General features: G+C 32.6%; 1 protein-coding gene across 2 annotated transcripts in view; it reads right to left on the bottom strand.

Annotated features, from left to right (window-relative positions):
- LOC114339188 (AP-3 complex subunit delta) overlaps window positions 1-23998 on the bottom strand; it is a 164356-nt gene that overhangs the window by 37141 nt on the left and 103217 nt on the right. For both annotated transcript variants that reach the window (XM_050647191.1, XM_028289815.2), the window contains 3 exons: window positions 16492-16648; window positions 11092-11236; window positions 4808-5049 (listed from right to left, as the gene is read on the bottom strand). In XM_050647191.1, the coding sequence (XP_050503148.1) occupies window positions 4808-5049; window positions 11092-11236; window positions 16492-16648 (544 nt within the window). The remainder of the gene's footprint in view (window positions 1-4807; window positions 5050-11091; window positions 11237-16491; window positions 16649-23998) is intronic.

Below are 23998 nucleotides of genomic sequence, written 5' to 3' on the forward strand. Positions count from 1 at the left end.
ACTGATATCCATCAATATTTCCGCAGTTTTTTTGCCAAATTTTTGTGCGCTCTACTAGTCCGTTCTTTAACGGTAAAATATTGCAAAACCTCTAAATTTTAAAAAACCGCTTGGATTGACATGAAATTTGGCATACACATAGCTAACAAGTCAAAGAAAAAAGTGATATTGTGCCGATATGTGCTTTTGCCCTGGGGGTGGTTTTCACCCCCTCTTATGGGTGAAAAAATATTCGTCCAAAGAAAGTCAGGAAATGGATAAACTGGCTAATTTTAAGTAACTTTTGTTCTATAGAGTTTTTTCACTAAGTCAATACTTTTCGAGTTATTTGGCAGTGACTATGTTCATTTTTTCAACAAAATAATGCACGCTTTTAGACGGTTTTTCGCAAATAACTCAAAGAGTAAGTATTTTGTCGAAAAAACATTCTTAGCAAAAATATAGCCTGTAAAAATTTTTAAAAAAATGGTGTATATATCACGTCTCTACACCTAGTAGAAGCAGAGTTATAGCTAATGAAAAATAGGTTCATATTCGTCAAATTCCAAATGGAATATTTTAACATGAAATAACCAAAAATGAAGCAAATTTCGGGGAAAACTCATTACAACTTATTTAAAGTGTTTAAAAATCTTCATTTTTCTTTTATAAAAAAAAATTCTAGCATCAAAATTAAAAAAGTTAGTCCCTTTTGGTTTTGGTAAAAAAATCGAGAAAATCACCCCCTAATTAGCATCTTAAATGAACTTAATCGTTACGACTTCACAAGTTTCTTGACCTGTGTATATATTGTTTATATGATCTGTAAGTTTCATCGGTTCAAAGTCCTTATTATTGAAAGGGCTGTAGTTAAAAGGGGTTGAACGAGTCACTGATCACGAATGTATGCAAATTTAGAAACACCAAATCTTAATCAATTTTTGTCTAACAGTAAAACAAAAAAATACATGATATTCAGAAAAGCAAATCTGACTATTTTTGTTTTTCGAGATTTTTGGTATCTCTAACAATTTTTAAGTTATTTTGAAAAAAAGCATATTTTTCAAAATTTAAATTTTTAAAAATTTTACTTTACAGATCATATAAACACAACATAAGTAAAATAATTTTTGGAGCGGTGACGATTAATTTCATTTAAGTTGCTAATTAGGGGGTGGTCTTCCCGTTGTTTTTTTTGCAAAAACACACGGGACCAACTTTATTTTGAGCGTAACTTGCTGAAATTTAATGTTAGAAACTTTTTGTAAAAACAAAAATAAAGCTTTTTTTAAACACTTTAAAAAAGTTATAATCGGTTTTCCCCAAAAAGTGCTTAATTTTTTGGATATTTCTCGTCGAAATATTCTATTTGAAATTTGGTGAATATGAATCTATTTTTCATTGGCTATAACTCTAGTTCTACGAGATCCAGAGACCTAACGCGTACAACATTTTTTTTTACTTTTTTATAGGCTATATTTTTGCTAAGAACGTTTTTTTCGACAAAATACTTATAGGTCTGGACCCGCGTATGAAAAAAAAGTTGATTAATAGCAAGCTGAAAATTTGTTAATAGCTTAAGGGTGTCTAGTCGGACAAACTTTGATATATGGGAACACTGGAACAGGGGCAGTTTTAATTGTGGAACAGCTTAAAAATTTGGAACGGTCAGACCACGAAAACGGCACATTTATTTTATCCGACAGAACAGACTTAAACTCTCCGAACACAGATTAAATTCTCATGCAAAAATCAGACTGCTATTTATCACCTGTCATAATTCTCTAATAGAACTAATAGAATAATAAAGCTCTATAGAACAAAAGTTACTTAAAATTAGCCAGTTTATCCATTTCCTGACTTTCTTTGGACGAATATTTTTTCACCCCCAAAAGGGGGTGAAAACCACCCCCAGGGCAAAAGCACACATCGGCACAATATCACTTTTTCTCTTTGACATGTAAGCTATACGTATGCCAAATTTCATGTCAATCCAAGCGGTTCTTTATAATTTAGACCAAAACCGTGAAAGAATGATACGTCTTTCAGGGGAAATTTAAAGAAAGATATATTATTATTTGTTCCATCGTTTCTTTCAAAACATCCCACGTAAACACACTTATGCGTTACAGAGGCCATTTTATCTAAAATGTGAGTCCTTTTTTTAAATTTTGCTATAACTTGTCACAACACTTGTCACAGATAATACACCTATAGGGTAAGTTCGGCCCTGACACTACTCCTACCTCCTCGCAAGTCAGAGAGGGAATGAGAAATCTCGATACGGTTTTCGAGTAGCGCCATCTAGTTGTTGATACGTCTTTCGGTTACCAAGAGGTGAGCTATCTAGAGGAATATTTATAATCAATGACATTGAGGAAAAAACACACTACCATTTGTTACACCCGGTATACAATGACACTTACCTCTTTAGCAATAATATTATTGCATCGATATTCTTGAAGAATACCTAAAGCTATAATATACTAAAAAATCGCTCAAATCGGACAACACGTTTAGGAAATACGAGACATAAAAAATGTCCCATTTTTAAGGTGGTGCGTTAATTTTGATGCTTAGTGCATTTTATAAATTTAATTAATTACAAAAACATTCACTATGACACTTTTTTGTGAGGTGACTTGGAAATTATATAATAAGTACATATAGGTCTGGATCCCGCGTATGAAAAAAAAGTTGATTAATAGCAAGCTGAAAATTTGTTAATAGCTTAAGGGTGTCTAGTCGGATAAACTTTGATATATGGGAACACTGGAACAGGGGCAGTTTTAACTGTGGAACAGGTTAAAAATTTGGAACGGTCACACCACGAAAACGGCACATTTATTTTGTCCGACAGAACAGACTTAAACTCTCCGAACAGAGATTAAACTCTCATGCAAAAATCAGACTGCTATTTATCACCTGTCATAATTCCTGTCATTTGACATATTCTACATGTTCCACTCATTAAAACGCCCATTTGGTGATAAATAGCAGTCTGATTTTTGCATGAGAGTTTAATCTCTGTTCGAAGAGTTTAAGTCTGTTCTGTCGGACAAAATAAATGTGCCGTTTTCGTGGTGTGACCGTTCCAAATTTTTAACCTGTTCCACAGTTAAAACTACCCCTGTTCCAATGTTCCCATATATCAAAGTTTATCCGACTAGACACCCTTAAGCTATTAACAAATTTTTAGCTTGCTATTAATCAACTTTTTTTTCATACGCGGCATCCAGACCTAATAATAGGATTTTCCCCATAAATAATTGGCATGCATCATTTTTAGGATTTACACAAGAAAATTTATTGCGATTTTACACTGGTGTGCAAAATTAACCGGACACCTTAAAAATGGGTCATTTTTGATGTTTCGAATTTCCTAAACCTTTCATCCGATTTAAGTGATTTTTTAATATGTTATAGCCTTATTATTTAACAATATCGCTGTAATAATATTGTTGCTTAACAGGTAAATTTTCATTGTTTACCGGGTGTACCAATGAAACTGTGTTTTTTTCTCAAACTTCGCATCACCCTGTGGAATGTTCTAGGCTAGGTTCGCTTTCAAGATGCAGTAGAAATAAACAAACCAAGACACGTTAAATGCCACTAGGAGCACAACCGAATCATAATTTACAATGTATATACACTGTAAATCCCAAATCATGATTTCCAAAGTTTATACATTGTAAATTATTATTCGGGTGTGCTCCTAGTAGCATTTAACGTGTCTTCGTTTGTTTATTTCTACTGCATCTTGAAAGCGAACCTAGTGTAGCATTTATAAAATACTCAAATTAAAACCCAACCATAGCCCCATGTTTTCTCAACATTCTGTTTTTTTATTCATTCGCTTATGTTGGACCATAAAAAATTAGGTACTTTAACAATTAGCCATGTTTTTTTATCAATACAGGGTGTTTCTTTAAATAAGTATAGCAAACTTCAAGGGGTAATTCTACATAAAAAATAATGACAGTGTGCTTAATAAACCTATGTCCGCAAATGCTTCGTTTCTGAAATATAGGGTGTTGAAGTTTTTCTTACAAACTGACAGTTTATTTATTGCTTTAAAACTGGTTGAGATATGCAAATGAAATTTGGTGGGTTTTAAAACGTAGTTATTGAACATTTTTTGATATTAAAGGTGAATATTAAATTCTTAATTGTATGTCAAAAAATGTGAAATAACTACGTCTTAAAATCCACCAAATTTCATTTGCATATCTCTACCGGTTTTAAAGCAATAAATAAATCGTCAGTTTGTGAGAAAAAATTTCAACACCCCCTATCTCGGAAAAGAAGTGTTTGCGGACATACGATTATAAAGCAAACTGCCAATATTTTTTCATGCAGAATTATCCCTTGAAGTTTGCCATACTTATTTAAAAACACCCTGTATTGATGAAAAACATGGATAATTGTTAAAGTACCTAACTTTTTTATGATCCAACATAGCGAATGAACCAAAAACAGAATGTTGAGAAAACATGAGGCTATAGTTAGGTTTTAATTTGAGTATTTTATATATGCTAGAACATTCCTCAGAGTGATGCGAAGTTTGAGAAAAAAACACAGTTTCATTGGTACACTCGGTATACAATGAAAATCTACCTGTTTAGCAACAATATTATTACAGTGATATTGTTAAAGAATAAGGCTATAACATATTAAAAAATCACCTAAATCGGACAACAGGTTTAGGAAATTCGAAACATAAAAATGACCCATTTTTAAGGTGTCCGGTTATTTTTGCAACCCAGTGTATTTAAGAACCCTTAATTAATAAAGTTTATATTTTAAAATGTTAATTATTTGTCCTTACCTTTCAGACTTGTGTTTCTTCTTCCGACTAGTCTTCTTCTTTTTGGACGTTTTGCTAACCTTAAGGTACTTATCAGACCGTTTCTGGCCTATCATCTTCAGCGGAACATTGAGATTTAATTCGGCAATGGGTATACTTTCGAAATGTTCATTACCATTACTGTTTCCGTTGCGTTCGATGGAATCATTACTCTTTAAATAGTGAGGATTGTTTTGTTGTTCGTATTTTCTAGCTTCGCGACTCTAAAAATAATAAATAATACTTTAATGTGCCAAAAGATTCGACAGTAGCAAATTATCTTGAGATGCTTAAGGGAGACTTTTACTTTCTAAATAAAAAAAAAATATTTTTTTACATAAAAGCCTTAGTGTCATAGAAATATTGTCTTAAAATTATGGGTATTAAGAAATTCGAAAGAAACGAAGTTATATTATAACGATACCTTATAACTGTAACTAGTTTGTTTACAACTCGATAGTTTGGTTCTAAAACTTATAAAATAAGCACGTGCTTTATACACCAAGCATCAAAATTAACGCACCACCTTAAAAATGGGACATTTTTGATGTCTCGTATTTCGTAAACCTGTTGTATGATTTTACTGATTTTTTTAGTATATTATAGCTTTATTCTTCAAGAATATCGATGTAACAATAATATTGCTAAACAGGTAAGTGTTATTGTATACCGGGTGTAACAATGATACTGTGTTTTTTCCTCAAAGTTTGGAACACCCTGTGGAATATTCTAGCGTATATAAAATATTGAAATTAATACTTAACTGTAACCTTAGGCTTTCTTAACATTTTGCTTTTTGATTCATTCGCTTATGTGAGATAAGAAAAAAGTTAGGTACTTTAACAACTAGCCATGTTATTCATCAATACAGGGTGTTTCTAAATAAGTGCGACAAACTTTAAGGGGTAATTCTGAATGAAAAAATAATGATCGTTTGCTTTATAAACATAATATGTCCACAAATGCTTCGTTTCCGAGATACGGGATGTCGAATTTTTTCTTACAAACTGACGATTTATTTATTGCTCTAAAACCGGTTGAGATATACAAATGAAATTTGGTAGGTTTTAAGAGGTAGTTATTGCGCATTTTTTGACATACAATTAAGCATTTTATATTCACCATTGGCGTGCATACGGGATGTATCTAAAATGTTTATACCCGTATGCACGCCAATGGTGAATATAAAATTCTTAATTGTATGTCAAAAAATGCCCAATAACTACCTCTTAAAACCTACCAAATTTCGTTTGCATATCTCATTCAGTTTTAGAGAAATAAATAAATCGTCAGTTTGTAAGAAAAAATTCAACATCCCGTATCTCGGAAACAAAGCATTTGCGGACATATGTTTATAAAGCAAAGGGTCATTATTTTTTCATGCAAAATTACCCCTTAAAGTTTGTCGGATTTATTTAGAAACACCCTGTATTGATGAATAACATTGTTAGTTGTTAAAGTACCTAACTTTTTTATTATCCAACATAAGCGAATGAATCAAAAAGCATAATGTTAAGAAAGCCTAAGGCTACAGTTGAGTTTTAATTTCAATATTTTATATACGATAGAATATTCCACAGTGTGTTCCAAACTTTGAGGAAAAAACACACTATCATTGTTACACCCGGTATACAATGACACTTACCTCTTTAGCAATAATATTATTACATCGATATTCTTGAAGAATAAAACTATAATATACTAAAAAAATCACTCAAATCGGACAACAGGTTTAGGAAATACGAGACATCAAAAATGTCCCATTTTTAAGGTGGTGCGTTAATTTTGATGCTTAGTGTATTATTGAAATTTATCAAAAACTTATTATTTTGAAAATCGGAAGAAATGCCTGGACCTGGTGGTCATTTAAAAGGATGTCGAAGTAAGAGGACGAATCCAAATAAGCATAATATTAAAGGCAATTTCAAGTTAATCAGTTTACACTACAAAAAACAATTCTGAATTACCCAGTTCCTCGACAAAAAATTAAAATCTAGTGATTCATTACATGCACCTTCTTCTTAGTCGGCCGTCGAGCTATCTTGAATTTTCAATGATTTCTCTTAACACGTTCGATGCGTATATTTTTTAAGTACTTCTCCCAGAACCTGAAATAATTTTTGTAATGTAAGTGAGCCCGTGTCGTTCATAGGCGACATGCGCACTGGAGAGGGAAACCGAATGTCGCCGATGAGCGACATACGGATCGAACGTGTTAAACAGTCTCCATCTTCCTCTATCCTCTGCAACTCTGAAGAAAAGATTTAGTGAAGGTTCGACCTCTTTTATAATTTCGTCCACATGCCTTGTTGGTAGCTTCCCCAGACTCTCACCTCCTGCACCACCCCCTGCAATATACGCTACTCCAGATTATCTCCACGCACCACATGAACCAAGTAAGAGGTGATTTTTTCGGTCACAGTGTTTCAAAGTACTTGTAACGTGCAGCTGTCTAAGAATAGACTCGTTTGTTCTTCTTGTGGTCCAGGGATGCACCTTAGGGGAATAAAAATTGGAGAAATAACAACCAGTTGGTCGGAAAATATCGACAAAGCTTGTATTGCGCTAATAGAAGGAGCAACGAGGTATCAAAAGAGGGCAGAATTATAAAAAAAAATTTGATCAACCATTTACAGCTTTTACTGGATAGTGAAGGAACCCAATATGTACCGGGAATCGCTGATTAGAGAAAAACAATAAATATGACCATTTTATTCGTTAAAATTACAATAAAAATACTTTTTTTACGACCGTTTAATAATATGCTCATTATTAACTACTTTTGAATAGATAATAACACCTATTACTTTACCCCTGAGTAATAGTTTATTACTGAAGTTAGCTTCAAGTGGTGCATGCTCCTTTTAATATTAGTCGTATATAAACTGCAAATAAAATTACTTAAACTTGTTTATTTAATACAATAATTATTGTAATTTATATCAACAATTAACTTCGAAAAATTTTTATAGGATTTTTTACTGTAACAAATATATTTTTTACTTTTATACCTTGTTTACTATGAATTTTGACGTTTATCATTGTCAATGACAGTGACATTAGCGTATTTGCTGTGTTTATTGGAATTTATAATTTATTACATTAACAGTAGGTACAAATTTTTCGGAAACGAATATAGTTTGAATTGACTATTTCTTGTTATATTTTTTACAATACATAAGACAGCATTTGCTAATAGTGGGCAACCAATTATTCGGCCGTGTACTACTGGTAAACAAATTTTTTTTAAATTATAATTTTAATCTCGAGTAGTTGATAATTATATTTTTTTTACTAATTAAAATAAAAAAGATCGTAGAAAAAGATCGTCTTCTACTCGTATGTAATGGCTATTACTCACCCCGAACTACACCAATATCAGTAAACCAATTGTTTTTTTTTATATTATATGACTACTAAATAAACCTGTAAAAAGTTAAAAAAAACTACCATCTTTTTAGTACAGGGGTAAATTCACCCCAAAACAGACGTTTTATCCAAGGTTCATAAATAGACAGGTTGCATGGTAACTTTCCACCAATCAGCGTCGAGAATCTAATGGCGGGAGTGACGTCACCCAGAATGCTGCATTCAAATTCATTCACTTCAGTCATTGAAATTAACTCGGAAAGTAGGAATGTTTTTAAGGATTGAAAAAATATATGTATATTTAAAAAAAATACGTTTGGATTTTTAATGACTATTTATTTAATATATTCTTTAAAAAATGTGGTAGATACCTGTAGAGTTACAAAAATCATAGAATATAATTGCAATTAAATATATGCAGTAGAATAGCATTACTACTTAATTAAAGCAGAAGTAGATTCTTTCTTGTGTTTATATATGGGACTAAATCATTCAAATATCCTAGGTATATTAATAATGGGTTGAATACAATTTACTTTTTTAAATGATTTTGAGTAGGTATATAATCATTTTGAATTGGGGATAATGCATGTAGTACATTATTATAAATTCCTTCTAACATGTAAACCATGGTGAAAAAGAGATTCAACTAAAGATTTATGTACCTACCAAAATTAGTAGTTTTTTCCTTAAGTTTAACATAAGTTTGTGAAGTTTTACATTAACAGTAAATTATAAAAAAAATACAATTTCAGTGCAATAAAGGGAATTTTCCCCATTTTATATATTCATTTACTTTATAATTGTTTATTCAAACGATCTTCAGATGGCTGCAACCATGAAACAATTAGGTACATATAATAGATCTATTATCTATATAGACTTAATTAGATATATTGTTCAATAAGTCTAAGCAGATTGTAACGTACACAAATGATGTAAACTTGATGTGAAGAACCGCAAGAGATATTACAGAACTGTATGTGGAGCTTAAAGAAAATGCGAAAGAAATAGGGCTAGGCGTCAACGTATACAACACTTCTTGTAAAAGAGTTTTGGGTTTAAGTTGTTATACTAAAAACACTTAATGATGTCTATAGAGACATTATATCTGAAGATATAAACACAAATTAAAACACTAACGATATTTAATAACAAAATATAGCCTCCAAACCACGTATCCTATTATGTTTACAAACAATTCGTAAAATTGATCGTCTGGGTGACGTCACGATGACAATATTTCATTTGTCAATGTCAAAGTTACCATACAACCTATGGTATAGGGACCTTGCGTTTTATCCAACTCTTTATAAACCCGCGTAAGGTCATAAAAACATAAAAAAAGTAACTTTTTAAAGGTTTATTTATTAGTTTTAAGTCTCACGAATTGAATCCCATTGGAACTTAAAAAAAATTGTTACAGGAAGGCAGAAAAATGTCTTCCAAATTAAAATGCATTTTTGAAAGACTCCCCCCGCAGTGAAGAAAAACAACTAAAGGTGCCAAATTTTTTTTGTATATTTCGAAATCTTTTTAACAATGTATAAAAAAATTATAGTCATAAAGATAAAAGTTTTTTCTTCAAAAATATTTAGAAATCGTCTTTATTTCGAATTTAGAAAGTAAAAGTAGCCTTAAGGCCATCGGTACATAATTTGCAAATATTTTACGGCTATCCCTACTTTTTCTGTCTTTACACGGCAAATTACGTGTCGTAAAATTCACACTGGTATGGATATGTAAACATTACTAGAATGTCATTCTACTTGACAATGTCATCATTAATAAAGAGATGGCTTTTGAATGTTCTTGGATAACTGTTATTTATATAATTGCAAATTATTAATACAGTTAATAAATGTGATAATTTTTTTACTAACTATGTATTCAGTGATTGTAATAATTTTTTTTTTCTCTGATTCTGGCTTTGGTTTAGAACTAGAACCTTTAGCCACGTAATTGTATAACTTATCACTAAGTCAGGGGAGTAATGTGTAGTGTGTGTGTTGAGTAAGTGTCTTGTTACTTTGCAAAGTCGACGTCATTGTCTTTGCAAAGAGACGCTAATTGTTTCCGAACGTCTGCGGTCCCTGTAATAATTTATATGTTTACAACAAAAACTAATATGTACTCAATCGAGAAAAGAGAAAAAGTGTTAAAGTGATTTTTAATAATATATTGTTACTATGGAACGCTTACAATTTTGAACATATTTAACAAAAAAAAATACATGGATCACAGAATATATCCTGATGTATTCTCTGCTTGGATCTTCCATAAATAATAAACAATAAATAACTTATTATTAAGTTCACGTCTTAAATCAATTATTTATCAAATACACTATCAATATTATTTAATCAACAACTCAAAATATTCGTGATGCCATGTCAAATATTTTAAACTGACACTGTCTTGTCATCATATTCTATTTGACTCAGTACGTTGTATGACAAAGATAGCGAATGTTCAATTTGGAAAATATCACCACGGACATGATGTCCATTTTTTTCGAAACCTGAAAAAACTAATAAATACTTTTAAAAATTTTAAACGCAGAATGAAAGACTAAATAATTACCGAGGGCCGAAAGTCCCTTAGAATAAATTAAAAGTTTTTTTGAATGAGATATTTGAAATTAAAAATCACACTAGATTTTCTCTTAGTTTTTCACCCCTGTAACTTATTAAAGAAGTTCTCAGGTACTTTCGGCCCTCGCTAATAACGTAATCTTTCATTCTGCGTTTAAATTTTTCAAAAATACTTATTAGTTTTCTCAGGATTCGAAAAAAATGAATCCCCATTTGAATAGCATTGCAGCCGAAAATACGTACCGATCCCCTTAAGATGACATTTTAATGCTATAGATTTTATGAAATGTTTTAAGAATGTACCTTTTTCATTTCCTCTTCCGTAGGCTCCGGTTGGTAAGATGGCCTAGTTCTTTCTGATTTTACAAATAGATTTTCTACCATTTCAGGCTCACTGTCCGATTCCGATTCGTCTACAGGTTCGTTGATCCAGGCATCTAAATCTAAACTGAAAATGGTGATGTAAAATTAGACTCCTGGTTTCGAGACGTATTGATTGGTAGATGGCGAGAAACAGAAAATAATGAGTGTTAATTTTTTTGTTTTGATACATATTCGTTAGTAGATCGTACCTTATAAGCTAATACTACGGTAGAATAAATAGTAATAAATACTATGCGTGTTTCTGAGATTTGTAGATACCTGCACATCTAGACAAGTACCTATAAATCGCAATACTATTTTAGGTTAACTCACGGGTACCAAATATTCTTCTCTTCCTCTTTATAAGCAATTCTGCTTGTTGATTGGCAGATTGATACCTCTATGGAAGGTTGTCAACAACAGAATGGGGGAGACCACACGTGTCTCCCCCATTTTACTTATGTGGTTATTCCATTCTTTTTTTCTATTTACTGTCATTTGTTTATACACTGTACGTTACATTTTCTTCTAAAGTCTTAACTCCTTTTCGATCTCTTAGTGTATTTCATGTAATTCTTCTCAGTCATCTCATTTCTGCCGTTTCCACTAGTCGTGCTGTATCGGGTCTTGTTTCTGATGCATATGTCATTATTGATCTTACACTGTCTTTATAAATTCTTGATTTCATCTCAGTGTTAATGTCGTTTTCGCCATATAGTGTTATTAAGGCAAAAATGAATAACCATTTTCAATTTCGTTGCAAAACGAAAACACAGCCGAATCATATTCTAGTCCAATCAGAGAGTGCTGCAAGCATCCCTACCGGTTTCGAAACTTATTAGTCTCTCATCAGGAGGCACATATGCTGCTCTCCCTGATCCAACCAAAACAAACCCCAGCGTGCAGTCCCGGATCGCAACGAACGAAATGGCATAGATGCCCTAGCGGCAACTGCTAGCAAAAAGAATAAGTTTTCACTCTATTGGCATATAAAACAACATAATGCTATTCTACACCCCACCAGAATGAAAACAATGGGAACCTTCTCTGGTTACACCTCCGAGGCTTCTACAATTTGCAAGCCATACGGATGCTGAGACTAAGGAAGATGAGGGAATTCTACAATTTACAATTCACGTCCCATCTGCTCAACGCGGTAAAGTTCCAACGAGAATGGTTCCCTTCATACTCCACACAGAGTAAATGTAAATCAAAAATGAATAACCATTTTCAATTTCGTTGCAAAACGAAAACACAGCCGAACCATATTCTAGTCCAATCAGAGAGTGCTGCAAGCACCCCTACCGGTTTCGAAACTTATTAGTCTCTCATCAGGAGGCACATATGCTGCTCTCCCTGATCCAACCAAAACAAACCCCAGCGTGCAGTCCCGGATCGCAACGAATCGCATCTATGCCATTTCGTTCGTTGCGATCCGGGACTGCACGCTGGGGTTTGTTTTGGTTGGATCAGGGAGAGCAGCATATGTGCCTCCTGATGAGAGACTAATAAGTTTCGAAACCGGTAGGGGTGCTTGCAGCACTCTCTGATTGGACTAGAATATGGTTCGGCTGTGTTTTCGTTTTGCAATGAAATTGAAAATGGTTATTCATTTTTGATTTACATTTACTCTGTGTGGAGTATGAAGGGAACCATTCTCGTTGGAACTTTACCGCACTATATATGCTATTATAGCATTATGTTGTTTTATATGCCATTAGAGTGAAAACTTATTCTTTTTGTTATTAAGGCATTCTCACTTCTTTGTCCAGGTCTCCGTAGCTGGACAGTGTAATTCCAAGGTATTTTATTTCCATCTATTGCATCTCTTCATGAAACTATAACTTTCGATCTACTGACGATAAAGACCTGGTCTGACTCTAATTTACTCTCTTTTAACGTAGATAAAACAGTAGCATTATCCTATAAAGGAGCTCTTCAACCTTTGCCTCTTAATAACAGCCAGATCAGTACCGTTGATTCTGTAAAATTTCTTGGTATTTTTTAGACAGCAACCTCAAATGGTCCCTTCATATCGATTCGTTAAGTAAGAAACTCGCCTCAGCTTGCAATAAGATCTGTCTCAAGGGAACTCAATTTAACATCTTCTAAAATAACATATTTTTCGTTGTTCGGGTCCCATCTTCGATATGGTCTTCCTTTTTGGGGTTCTAGTACAGCTGCCCAATTTGATGTTATTTTTAAATTGCAAAAAAGAGCAATAAGGTATCTGTTTGACCTCAGAAGATCTACACATTGCAGAAGTTACTTCAGAGATCACGGAATTTTAACACTTCCATCTTTATATATTCTAGAAACGGTTTGTTTAATTCGTAAACACCTTCATGTCTTTCCAGCAAGGCCCAATCATCCTTACTCCACCAGAAATTCAATCTTTGATATTTATTTACCGATCCCATCCACTGAGTTAGTAAAGAAATCTATAACATATTTCCCAAAGTTAAAATGACAAAAGCCTATCTATCTAAAAGACCATACTACTCAATAGAAGAATTTCTTAATGAATAACAAAGAAAATTGGGTTTCATACGCAGTAGCTTAAACTTGTCAGTTGCTAATGTTGTATTTTATTTATTTATTTATTTGTTGTAAGTTTGTTCAATTTGCAATTTATATAAATTTTGCAATAAATTGTTTTTGTCTTTGCTTTTATATCTTACATACTGTATATTGACGATTTTTGTCTTTGCTTTTATATCTTATATACTGTATATTGACGATTTTTGTCTTTGCTTTTATATCTTATATACTGTATATTGACGATTTATCTAATTTTAGGAAATTGTAGTTGTTATTTGTTATTGATATTATTTTTCTTTTGACTGTATTGTCCATAAAATTGTAAAAATTTTCAGTGACAATAAAGCATATTTCTATTCTATTCTATTACTTGTTGACTACTGATGCCATCAATTTCTATTTTACATCTGCTTGGTTCTTTACTGATTCCTATTGTTTTAGTTTTCCGAGATGAAATTATCATATTGAATTATTTTGCTCTTATGGTAAATCTGTGGCCTAATCTTTGCAGACTATCTTCCTCTTGGGCTATCAATATTGCGTAACAGTGTATTTTTACTTCTTTGTTTCTCATTCTGTATCCTCTGCCTTTGATAATGTCATCCATGATTAAATTGGAGAGCATAGGGCTCAATTAGTCCCCTGTCTTATTCCGCTGCCTATGTTTATAGGTTTTGTAAGTTGTCCATCTATTCTGACTTCCATTTTGTTGTTTCGGTTGATGTTTTCATTAGTTTCTATGATATCTAGGGGAACTTCTCTATTATATATAAGATTTATTACATCTTTGAATCTTACTCCGTAAAACGCTTTCTTCAAGTCAATGAGACATAGAAATGCTGGTCTATTATACTCTAGTGATTTCTCAGTAATTTGCTTTATGACGAATATTGCACCTGTACAAAATCTTCCAGTACGAAAACCTTGTTGTTCTTCTGCTAAACTTATCCTCTGATTCATTAGTTCTTGCAAAATTTTAGTAAGTTTTAGGGTAGTATAACAAGTTGATCCCTCGGTAATTTTCTAGCTTTGGTGGTTTATATGTAGAGTGTTAGATACTGTTAAGGGGAAAGGCGAATCCTGATAAAACTAATAAGTATTTTTGAAAAATTTAAACACAAAATGAAAGATTACGTTATTACCGAGGGCTGAAAGTCCTTTAGAATAAATAAAAAGTTTCTTTTTAATGAAATATTTGCAACTGAAAATCACACTAAATTTTCTCTTTTATTTTCACCCCTATAACTTATTAAAAGAAACATTATAGAAGTTTTCAGGGACTTTCGGCCATCAGTAATAATGTAATCTTTCATTCTGCGTTTAAATTTTTCAAAAATATTTATTAGTTTTCTCAGGATTCGAAAAAAATTAATACATTTAAAACACATTGAACATTTTGACAGGCGACATTTTGCGTCTATAGTCTATACCCTTAAGAGTTAGGTAGTGCTTATTCATACTGATTTGCCTGCTTCTTTTTACTGTTTAATTGCCGCGCCAGACTTAACAAATGCCGCTAAGATAGGTCATTTTGGTCCTAATTGATATTTGCTGTATCTCCAGTTGTATGAATTCCAATTTTTATATTCATAAAAAGTGACCTGGCTACTAGATGTTCAGGTTCTGTAGCGGGTCTTTAAAATCTCAAATTAGCAGCATTCAATCTTCTTATAATACTTCTTCAACTAAAATTTGCATCCCTTACAAATTGCAGATTGTTTCCAATCTCTACAGCAAGATGATAACTTTAATATTGTAGAGATCTAGCCAATCAGCTTCCTTTTATTATTGGCTAAGAAACTCAGTAATGTGACTAAAACCCTTATAAACCCCCATTAGAAAGCAAGATAGAACCTCGCTTGTATTGTTATGGTAGGGGAGCAAAGTATGCTAAATGTGCAGTCACTCAAGCATTATGGTGACCTATTGGGTTGTGAAGAGTAGGTCCTAAAACCAAAAAAAGTTAAGTAAAGTTTTCAATTTTAGTGGGGACTTTCCATTAATTTAATTTTCCATTTCCAACAATCGTTTTTTTTTAGATTATAGCGCCATCTATCCATAATTCGAAAAAATGGGGGCAAATCTGCAATAAAAATTGGGGCTCCCATTTAAGATTTTAAAGTATCCCGCCACCCCACCTCCGCGGGGTCGTGTTTATTGCCATTCGATAGATTTTTCAAAAATAATGAAAAAGTGTATTTTTCAGTTTTTCGATGTGATGTTCATTTATTTAAAATATATAATATATTATAAATATATTAATATAATATATAAAATATATTTAAAATATTAAACCCCTCTCCGTGGGAAGTCTTGTTTGGTATCATTCGATAGATTTTTGAAAAATATCGAGTACGTATTTTTTAGTTTTTTGATATATGTCATTCATTTCGCGAAATATTCGCTTTTTTCTTGTGAAACTTTGCCTAACGCCCCGCTCAAATCGTCAGATTTTTGAAATATACACTGTTTTGCATGTACTTAACTTACCTTGTCTTAATCTGACGATTTCGAGGATATATTTTGCTAAATATATCCTCGTAAGGATATTTTCTAAGGATATATTTCTTTTTCGGCGTTCCCTTAACGAACTCCCCTGCATTAAGAGCCAATATATGGTAGAGGTACATTTTCAGGTTACAAGGTTTCTCCCCATGTAATAATCTGCCGCGCTCGAGTAACTGCAAAAATCCCCGCTTGGGCTCCCCTACCACTAGATTCATAAATTTACTGACGGCAAGTGAAATATGATCTACAACGACAGTTGTTTGAGTTTAGTAGTTATTTTTTTATACTTACCCATCTGGTACAGGCACTTTCCTCTGTGCTTTCGGCGCAACTGGATTCAGTTCACCACTAAACAAACTTTCCAGTTCGTCCGCTATTAGCAACGTGTTTTCGGTTTTACCCTCAACATCTTCATTGTCCATAAGTTTTGAATTACCTGTTGCTTTCCCTAAAACCAGACCAGGAAATAAATAACGTTGATACATAAAACGCTACCAACTGATTTTATTAAAAAATTTCACAAAATTTAGTTAATGCTTTGACAATTTTTCAGCGGCAATTTTTCACATTATTGTTCTAACTGCAGTATTTTTAAAGTTATACTTCTTTAGGCGCGATTGGGAGTGAATTTTTATTATTCTGCGCGCATGCGCACACATACAGCATGGAGTTCGTTGCTAAATCTTTTAAGTTATGTATGTATCAATATATCAGTACAAAAAGGGTGTGGAAAGAATATAATTAGTGTTTTTATTAAATATATTTATTATAATTTTTGTGTCTTTGGATTTGTCTTCCTCGGGAATAAGATAGTTTATAATAATAGTAAGTATTTTTAAAGTATTTTTGTATACTTCACTTAAATTTGTTAGTATGTATGAGAAATCTTGTAACCTGTCAAAGCAAAAGGTATATAGCTCAGTGGTAGAGCGTGTGACCGGAGATCAAGAGGTCCCGGGTTCAAATCCCGGACGATTCATATTCTTTTTTTTTATATTTTTGGTATCGTTTTAATAAAAAATTTTGAAAAGTGGTAGGTGAAGTTAGTTTAATATTTAAATAAAATACAAATAACCTGTTAAGTATATTAACTTCGTTGAAATCATAATAATAGAAGTATAACTTCTTACGTGCGTACAAAGTACACACACATTCTTTTTTTACATATCGTACCCTCAGTACAAGACTGTTGTAAGTCAAAATAAGTAAGTTTCGAGATAAAGACGATTTTGTTTATTTTCGTCCCTTTATCGCTGTGCTAATGTCGGTGTGAGAGTTAAGATATTTAACCGGTTGAGCATTTGAAAGTTACTAAGGTTTTACACGGGATAGATATGCATATGCTTCTTTTCATGAGCATTTTTCAGTGCGTCACAAATTATAGAAAAAAAGGTAAGTCCGTGATAATACACATTTATGACATTTATTCTAACATGACATTTTAGTTAAATCTGACAGTTGTCACATTTTATTTGCAATTTGGCATAAAACAAATCAATTGTGTTTATTGCATTTATAAAATGGTATTTTCTTTGATTTGTATAGTCTTATAAATTGTACAGATTATATTCGTAGATATATTATATAATTAATAAATAATTTTTTCGATTATAGCGCCATTTATTGACAACTAGAATAAATGTTATAAATGTCACCGAGAAAATGTAATCACCGACGTGCGTTTTTTTCTGTCACATATAATTTAATGCGTTAGAAAGAAATCGAAAAACTGTGACGCACTGAAAGATCCTCATGAGAAAAAGCATATGCATGTTTATAAGCGAATGCCGTGATTACTTCATTTTCATAAATTTTTTGACTTTTGCACAGTTTTGCACTGAGGGTGCGATATGTACCACTATTTATCGACAACTGGCAAAGCGGCAGAATCATCTATCTCAAGTTAAATAATGGCAATTATATTTGCGTTTAATTGAAGTACTTAAGCCTTGAAATCAGTGATAATAGTTGGTATTGTATTATTTAAGAACAGAAAAAGTGCAAAGGTAACAGGCACGAATAAATGCTTCGCATTACATTAAAAAACTTAAAATTTAACAGATTAAAAACGCTAAAAAAATATAAGATTCAGTAGTAGTAAGACCTGTAATACTCGTGGGGTGAAAACTTGTAAGACCTGTGGTACAAAGATGAGTGAGGATCAGCTACATAGATCGGAGAAAAACAATCGTAAGAACGGTATACGGCGGTATAGAAGTAACGAGGTGGCCATGATGTATGGAGAACCTGATGCGATAGAGGAGATGAAGATAACCAGGCTAAGATGACCAGGTCACAGGAAAAAAATGCTAACAAAGCGGTTTGCGAAGAAACTATACTGGGGAAGACCAGAAGGCACAGGACATCAAGGAAGACCACGTCTTCGTTAGATCGACGGTGTTAAAGATTTAAGAGAAGTGGGAGTCACAAGATGGCGAATAGTTACCGAGAGAATGCGAGAATCGATCGAATATCATATTGTCTTGGAAATAAACATACTTGTCAGGTTAAGTGCCATACGTTTTTTCCATAAACTAAAAATGTGTATGTCTACCCAAATGGGTGGACAATAAAACTCAAATTTTTGCTTATGTTCACCAAATTGGATATATAACAATAATTTATAAATTAAATTAGTAGGAAGATACCTGTGGTCGCAATCGAAAAATATGACTAGGTTTTGACCCAATGTGTAGCCAAAAAGAAAATGTTTAAACAGAAATCTGCGTTCTCAAAAAAGGTTAATTTTAAAGGAAAGTGTACATACACTCATATGGGTGGACAGTAAAAAACTTTATTGTAGCATGTGTTTAGTGAATAGTACCGTTTAGCTAAATATTAGTGGTTTATTTAGATATTTATTCATAAGTAAAAGACAATGGAACGTGAAAAGCGCAAGTAAAGCCGGATTTATGTTACATCGGGAACGTGGACGGGACGGGGCACGTTGAAGGAGCATCCGATATGAAAAGCATTGGCTGATTTATCTTACGACGAAACGGGGCGAGACCAGGAAGGGCTGAGGACGTGCGATTTCTATTGTACTGCGCGCCGTGCCGTCCACGTCCCGGTGTAACATAAATCAGCCTTTATGCTTTACGCGAAGTAGCCATTGGAAAAAGTTAACTACAGAAGAATTGGAAAAAATAGCAATGAGAGTAATAGAGAGTAGCGATGAAGAGCCATTTAAAGAATCGGAGAGTGATTTTGATCAATATTATTCACCAAAATGTGACAAAAATGTTATAAAGATAAATTACAATAACCGATATGGCACTGATTTTTGTGAAAGTCCAAGTGTTATTAGTAATGCCAGTAGTGAACAGTGAGGTGGACTTACATATTCTAATCAACATACATTTTCTTTACCAAGCGAGTCCAGAGAGGACAAAGCGACTGAAAGCAAACAAAAATTCTCAAACCTATGTACAAGGAAATACAAATATCCAAGAGATGAAAATAATCTTGGTTCTTAGCACACGGAAGGGGCTAGTACATATACCACCCATCCAAACATATTGGTCGAATATTAGAATACAGTAAAATCTTCGTTAACCGAAATAATTGGGGGAGAGGCCGTTTCGGATAACAAGAATTTCGGTTAAAAATAACATTATTTTTTGTATTCTTCTTATATCAAATTACATAAATTTACGTGCATAGAAATCGGCCCACCTAAAAATTTGGTCATTTTTGAAGTAACGTATTTCCTAAACATGTTGGCCGATTTAAGTGATTTTTTTAATATGTTATAGCCTTATTCTTCAACAATATCACTGTTATAATATTATTGGTAAACAGGTAAGTGTTATTTTATACCGGGTGTAACAATGATAGTGTGTTTTTTCCTCAAAGTTCGGAACACCCTGTGGAATATTCTAGCGTATATAAAATATTGAAATTAAAACTCAACTGTAGCCTTAGGTTTTCTTAACATTTTGCTTTTTGATTCATGCGCTTATGTTGGGTAATAAAAAAGTTAGGTATTTTAACAACTAGCAACGTTCTTCATCAATACAGGGTGTTTCTAAATAAGTGCGACAAACTTTTAGGGGAAATTCTGCATGAAAAATAATGACCGTTTCATTTATAAACATATGTCCGCAAATGCTTCGTTTTCGAGATATGCGATGATGAATTTTTTTTACAAACAGACGATTTAATTACTGCTCTAAAACCGGTTGAGATATGCAAATGAAATTTGGTGGGTTTTAATAGGTAGTTATTGCGCATATTTGACATAAAATTAAGAATTTTATATTCACCATTGGCGTGCATACGGGTCGTATTACCCGTATGCACGCCAATGGTGAATATAAAATTCTTAACTGTATGCCAAAAAATTCGCAATAATTACCTCTTAAAACCTACCCAATTTAATTTGTATATCTCATGCGTTTTTAGAGCAATATATAAATCGTCAAATTGTACGAACAAATTCAACATCCCGTATTTCTGAAACGAAGCATTTGCGAACATGTGATTATAAACCTAACGGTCATTATTTTTTCATGCAGAATTACCCCTTAAAGTTTGTCGCACTTATTTAGAAACACCCTGTATTGATGAAGAACGTTGCTAGTTGTTAAACTACCTAACTTTTTATTATCTAACATAAGCGAATGAATCAAAAAGCAAAATGTTAAGAAAGCCTAAGGCTACAGTTGAGTTTTAATTTCAATATTTTATATACGCTAGAATATTCCACAGGGTGTTCCGAACTTTGAGGAAAAAACACACTATCATTGTTACACCCGGTATAAAATAACACTTACCTGTTTAACAATAATATTATTACAGCGATATTGTTGAAGAATAAGGCTATAACATATTAAAAAAATCACTTAAATCGACCAACAGGTTTAGGAAATACGAGACTTCAAAAATGACCAAATTTTTAGGTGGGCCGATTTCTATGCACGTAAGTTTTGTATTCTTGGTCAAAGTTGGTATTAAAAAATACAAGAGGTGATTTCGTAATGTGTTGTACATATATTTAATTGCGTTCTTTAGTTGTATGAAAGCAATATTGACAAATTAACATCAAATTGTTTGCATTTTTCGATAAAAATTTACTTTTTATTGACGAAATTATTGTTACTGTCAGCCGTTTCGGTTAAACGATATTTCGGTTAAAAAGGTTTCGGTTAACGGAGGTTTTACTGTATATAAAAATGAAATGTGTTATTTTTAACTAGAAATTGAATTCAGGTTTTTGGCATTTCTGGGAAATATGGCGAGGGGAGCAGATTATGCAAGATTCGACCACTAATCTACACTCACCGGCACAAAATTCCGCCACCTAAAATTTTTGATTAAGTTTGACAATCTATAACTTTATTTGTACTACGATTTTCAAAATTCTTGCATTAATTTGTAGGTACATGTATTGGTGTCGTTTTTTATTATTTCGATAACAAAAATTTTTGCTTAGATGGCATTATACGGGGGTGAATGGAACCGTTGTATTTTCTCCTAACTTTAAAAAATTCTGTGGAAAAATTGGAGTTTTTTTTCATACTCCTTTTGTATCCAGGAGGTATCACTAAGGTTTTGCTTTTTGAATTTTACCGAATATCTCTTTTCTTGTAAGAGCCGTAAATAAAAACACTTCTTTCAAGGGCTTTTTAATTAAAAATATCAAACGCACTAAAATTAACGAAACAAAACAATTCAATAGCGGGTATGTCCACCTCTCGCGGCAACGACTGCTCGCAATCTGTTTGGCATCGAATAAAGGTGTGTTATCCTTGCCTGGGGAATAGCCCGATATTCCTCTACCAGGGCCATAGCTGTACCAAATTTCTGGGAGCCTAGGATGACGGCGAATAGCTTTTTTTAATTCATTCCATAAATACTCAATAGGATTGAGATCTGGGCTGCCTGCGGGCCATTCTAATCTTATTAATCCAACCTCTATTTTATGAGGCAATCAGTGTTTTAATTTACAAAAAATGGTACAGTTCTTACAAGAAAAGAGATATTCGGATAATTAATAAAAAAAATTTAGTGATGCCTCCGAGATGTTATGACAGGACTATGAAACAAAATCAGCTTTTCCATTTTTCCACACAATGTTTTAAAGTTAGGAGAAAATACAACGCTTCCATTCACCCCGTATAATGCCAAGCACGTAAAATTTTTGTTTTACCGGCTTAATATCAAACGATGTCAATACATGTACCTACAAACTGGTGCAAGAATATTGAAAATCGGAGTACAAATAATAAAGTTATAAATTGTCACAACTTAATCAACAATTTTGGGTGGCGGAATTTTGTGCCGGTGAGTGTATTTGATACAAGAGAAATTTCAACATAGCAAAATACAGGTAAACAGAGTTAACAAAAACCCTCAATGTCACTTGCAGCGCATAAACGAACGTCTGTTATCTCTTTCCCTCACGGTTGCAGACAAATTGGATTTCCTGTACAAGTCAACACTTTTTGCAATACATGTCCAGATAAAATATTTTTTTTTGTTTTGAGTGTTTTCAAAATATTCATAATCCCAATAAATAAATAACATGTTTGAAACTTGACCACTCACTCGGGAGGTCAAGTTTCTTTTGCCAAGTTTCTCAAGTTTTAGTAATATCTTGGTTCTCCCACAAGAAACCGAATGGTATTTGTAACATTGTTCTGATAATTAAAAAAAAAGTAGTTTTGGCACTCCTGAGCAGTTCACAAGTTTTTGTGCAGTCCACCTAATAGGGAACTTGAATAAAATTTTAAATTAAAAAAAAAATGGTATAAATCACAACAGAACATAATTTAGAACCTGTATCAAAGATAAAAAAGTTTTGTTTGTCTTTCGTTTGGCCCCTAAAGACGACAAAAAATTCAACTTATACCAGCCACCTCAAAACGCGTCGTGACGTCACGGGGTTGTATGTTTACATTCTACACCAATTGTATATATAATTTTAAATTAGACATCATAAACGTCAGTAAAAAATACAGTTATGTGACGTTAACGGCCGGTTTCACAAGTCGAAGTTAACTTGTGGTTAAGAGATAACCAGAAGTTACCCCGAAATATGTGTTTCACAATATCAGGTCAACGGCGAAGTTGTGGTTAACCGACAGAATTTTTAACCAGTGCTTGGAGTGATGGTTAAGCTCTTAACCAGAGGTTATCCTAACCTAATTTCGTTTTATTGACAGGACAGAGTGTATACACGTAAATTATTAATTACAGATATGAATTTATATGATGTACTTAAATGCGTTTAGCATTTCAGCGGCCAATAATTGTTCGATTTTTAAATGATTTGCTTCCTGGGGTAATTATTAATACATACTAGTCTCTTGCTTGCTACATGTTTTTATATTAACAATTTAATTTTAACAATATTGGCGAAAGACCTTAAAACAAATATTATTCTTAAACAAAACTTAAAATGTATAATGTGCATGTAATATACAGTGTGTGTACTTTAGTTGGCCACGTATGGGAAGCATTTTTAATATTAATTTTACGAAAAAAAGATACTTCAAAAAAGTTTTGCATAGTAATTTTTATGGTCCAAAATCTAAGATGCAACCATCATGTATCAAATTTTATTAATCCCATAGGAGGTATGTTAAAATATATGAATTTTTAAAGCAAGCAAGGTAGCAAGAATCAACATCAAAAATATGATTATGCAAATCAACCACAAGTCTGACTGAATATCCTAACCACACATATACACACATTTATTTTTCCTTAATCTGCAAAATAAACTCCACAACTAAATATAAAATCCTTAAAAAATATATACAACAAATTAATAGTCATAAAGAAATATAACAAT

The sequence above is a fragment of the Diabrotica virgifera genome, chromosome 3, assembly GCF_917563875.1.
Source record: "Diabrotica virgifera virgifera chromosome 3, PGI_DIABVI_V3a".
NCBI classification, from domain to species: domain Eukaryota; kingdom Metazoa; phylum Arthropoda; class Insecta; order Coleoptera; family Chrysomelidae; genus Diabrotica; species Diabrotica virgifera.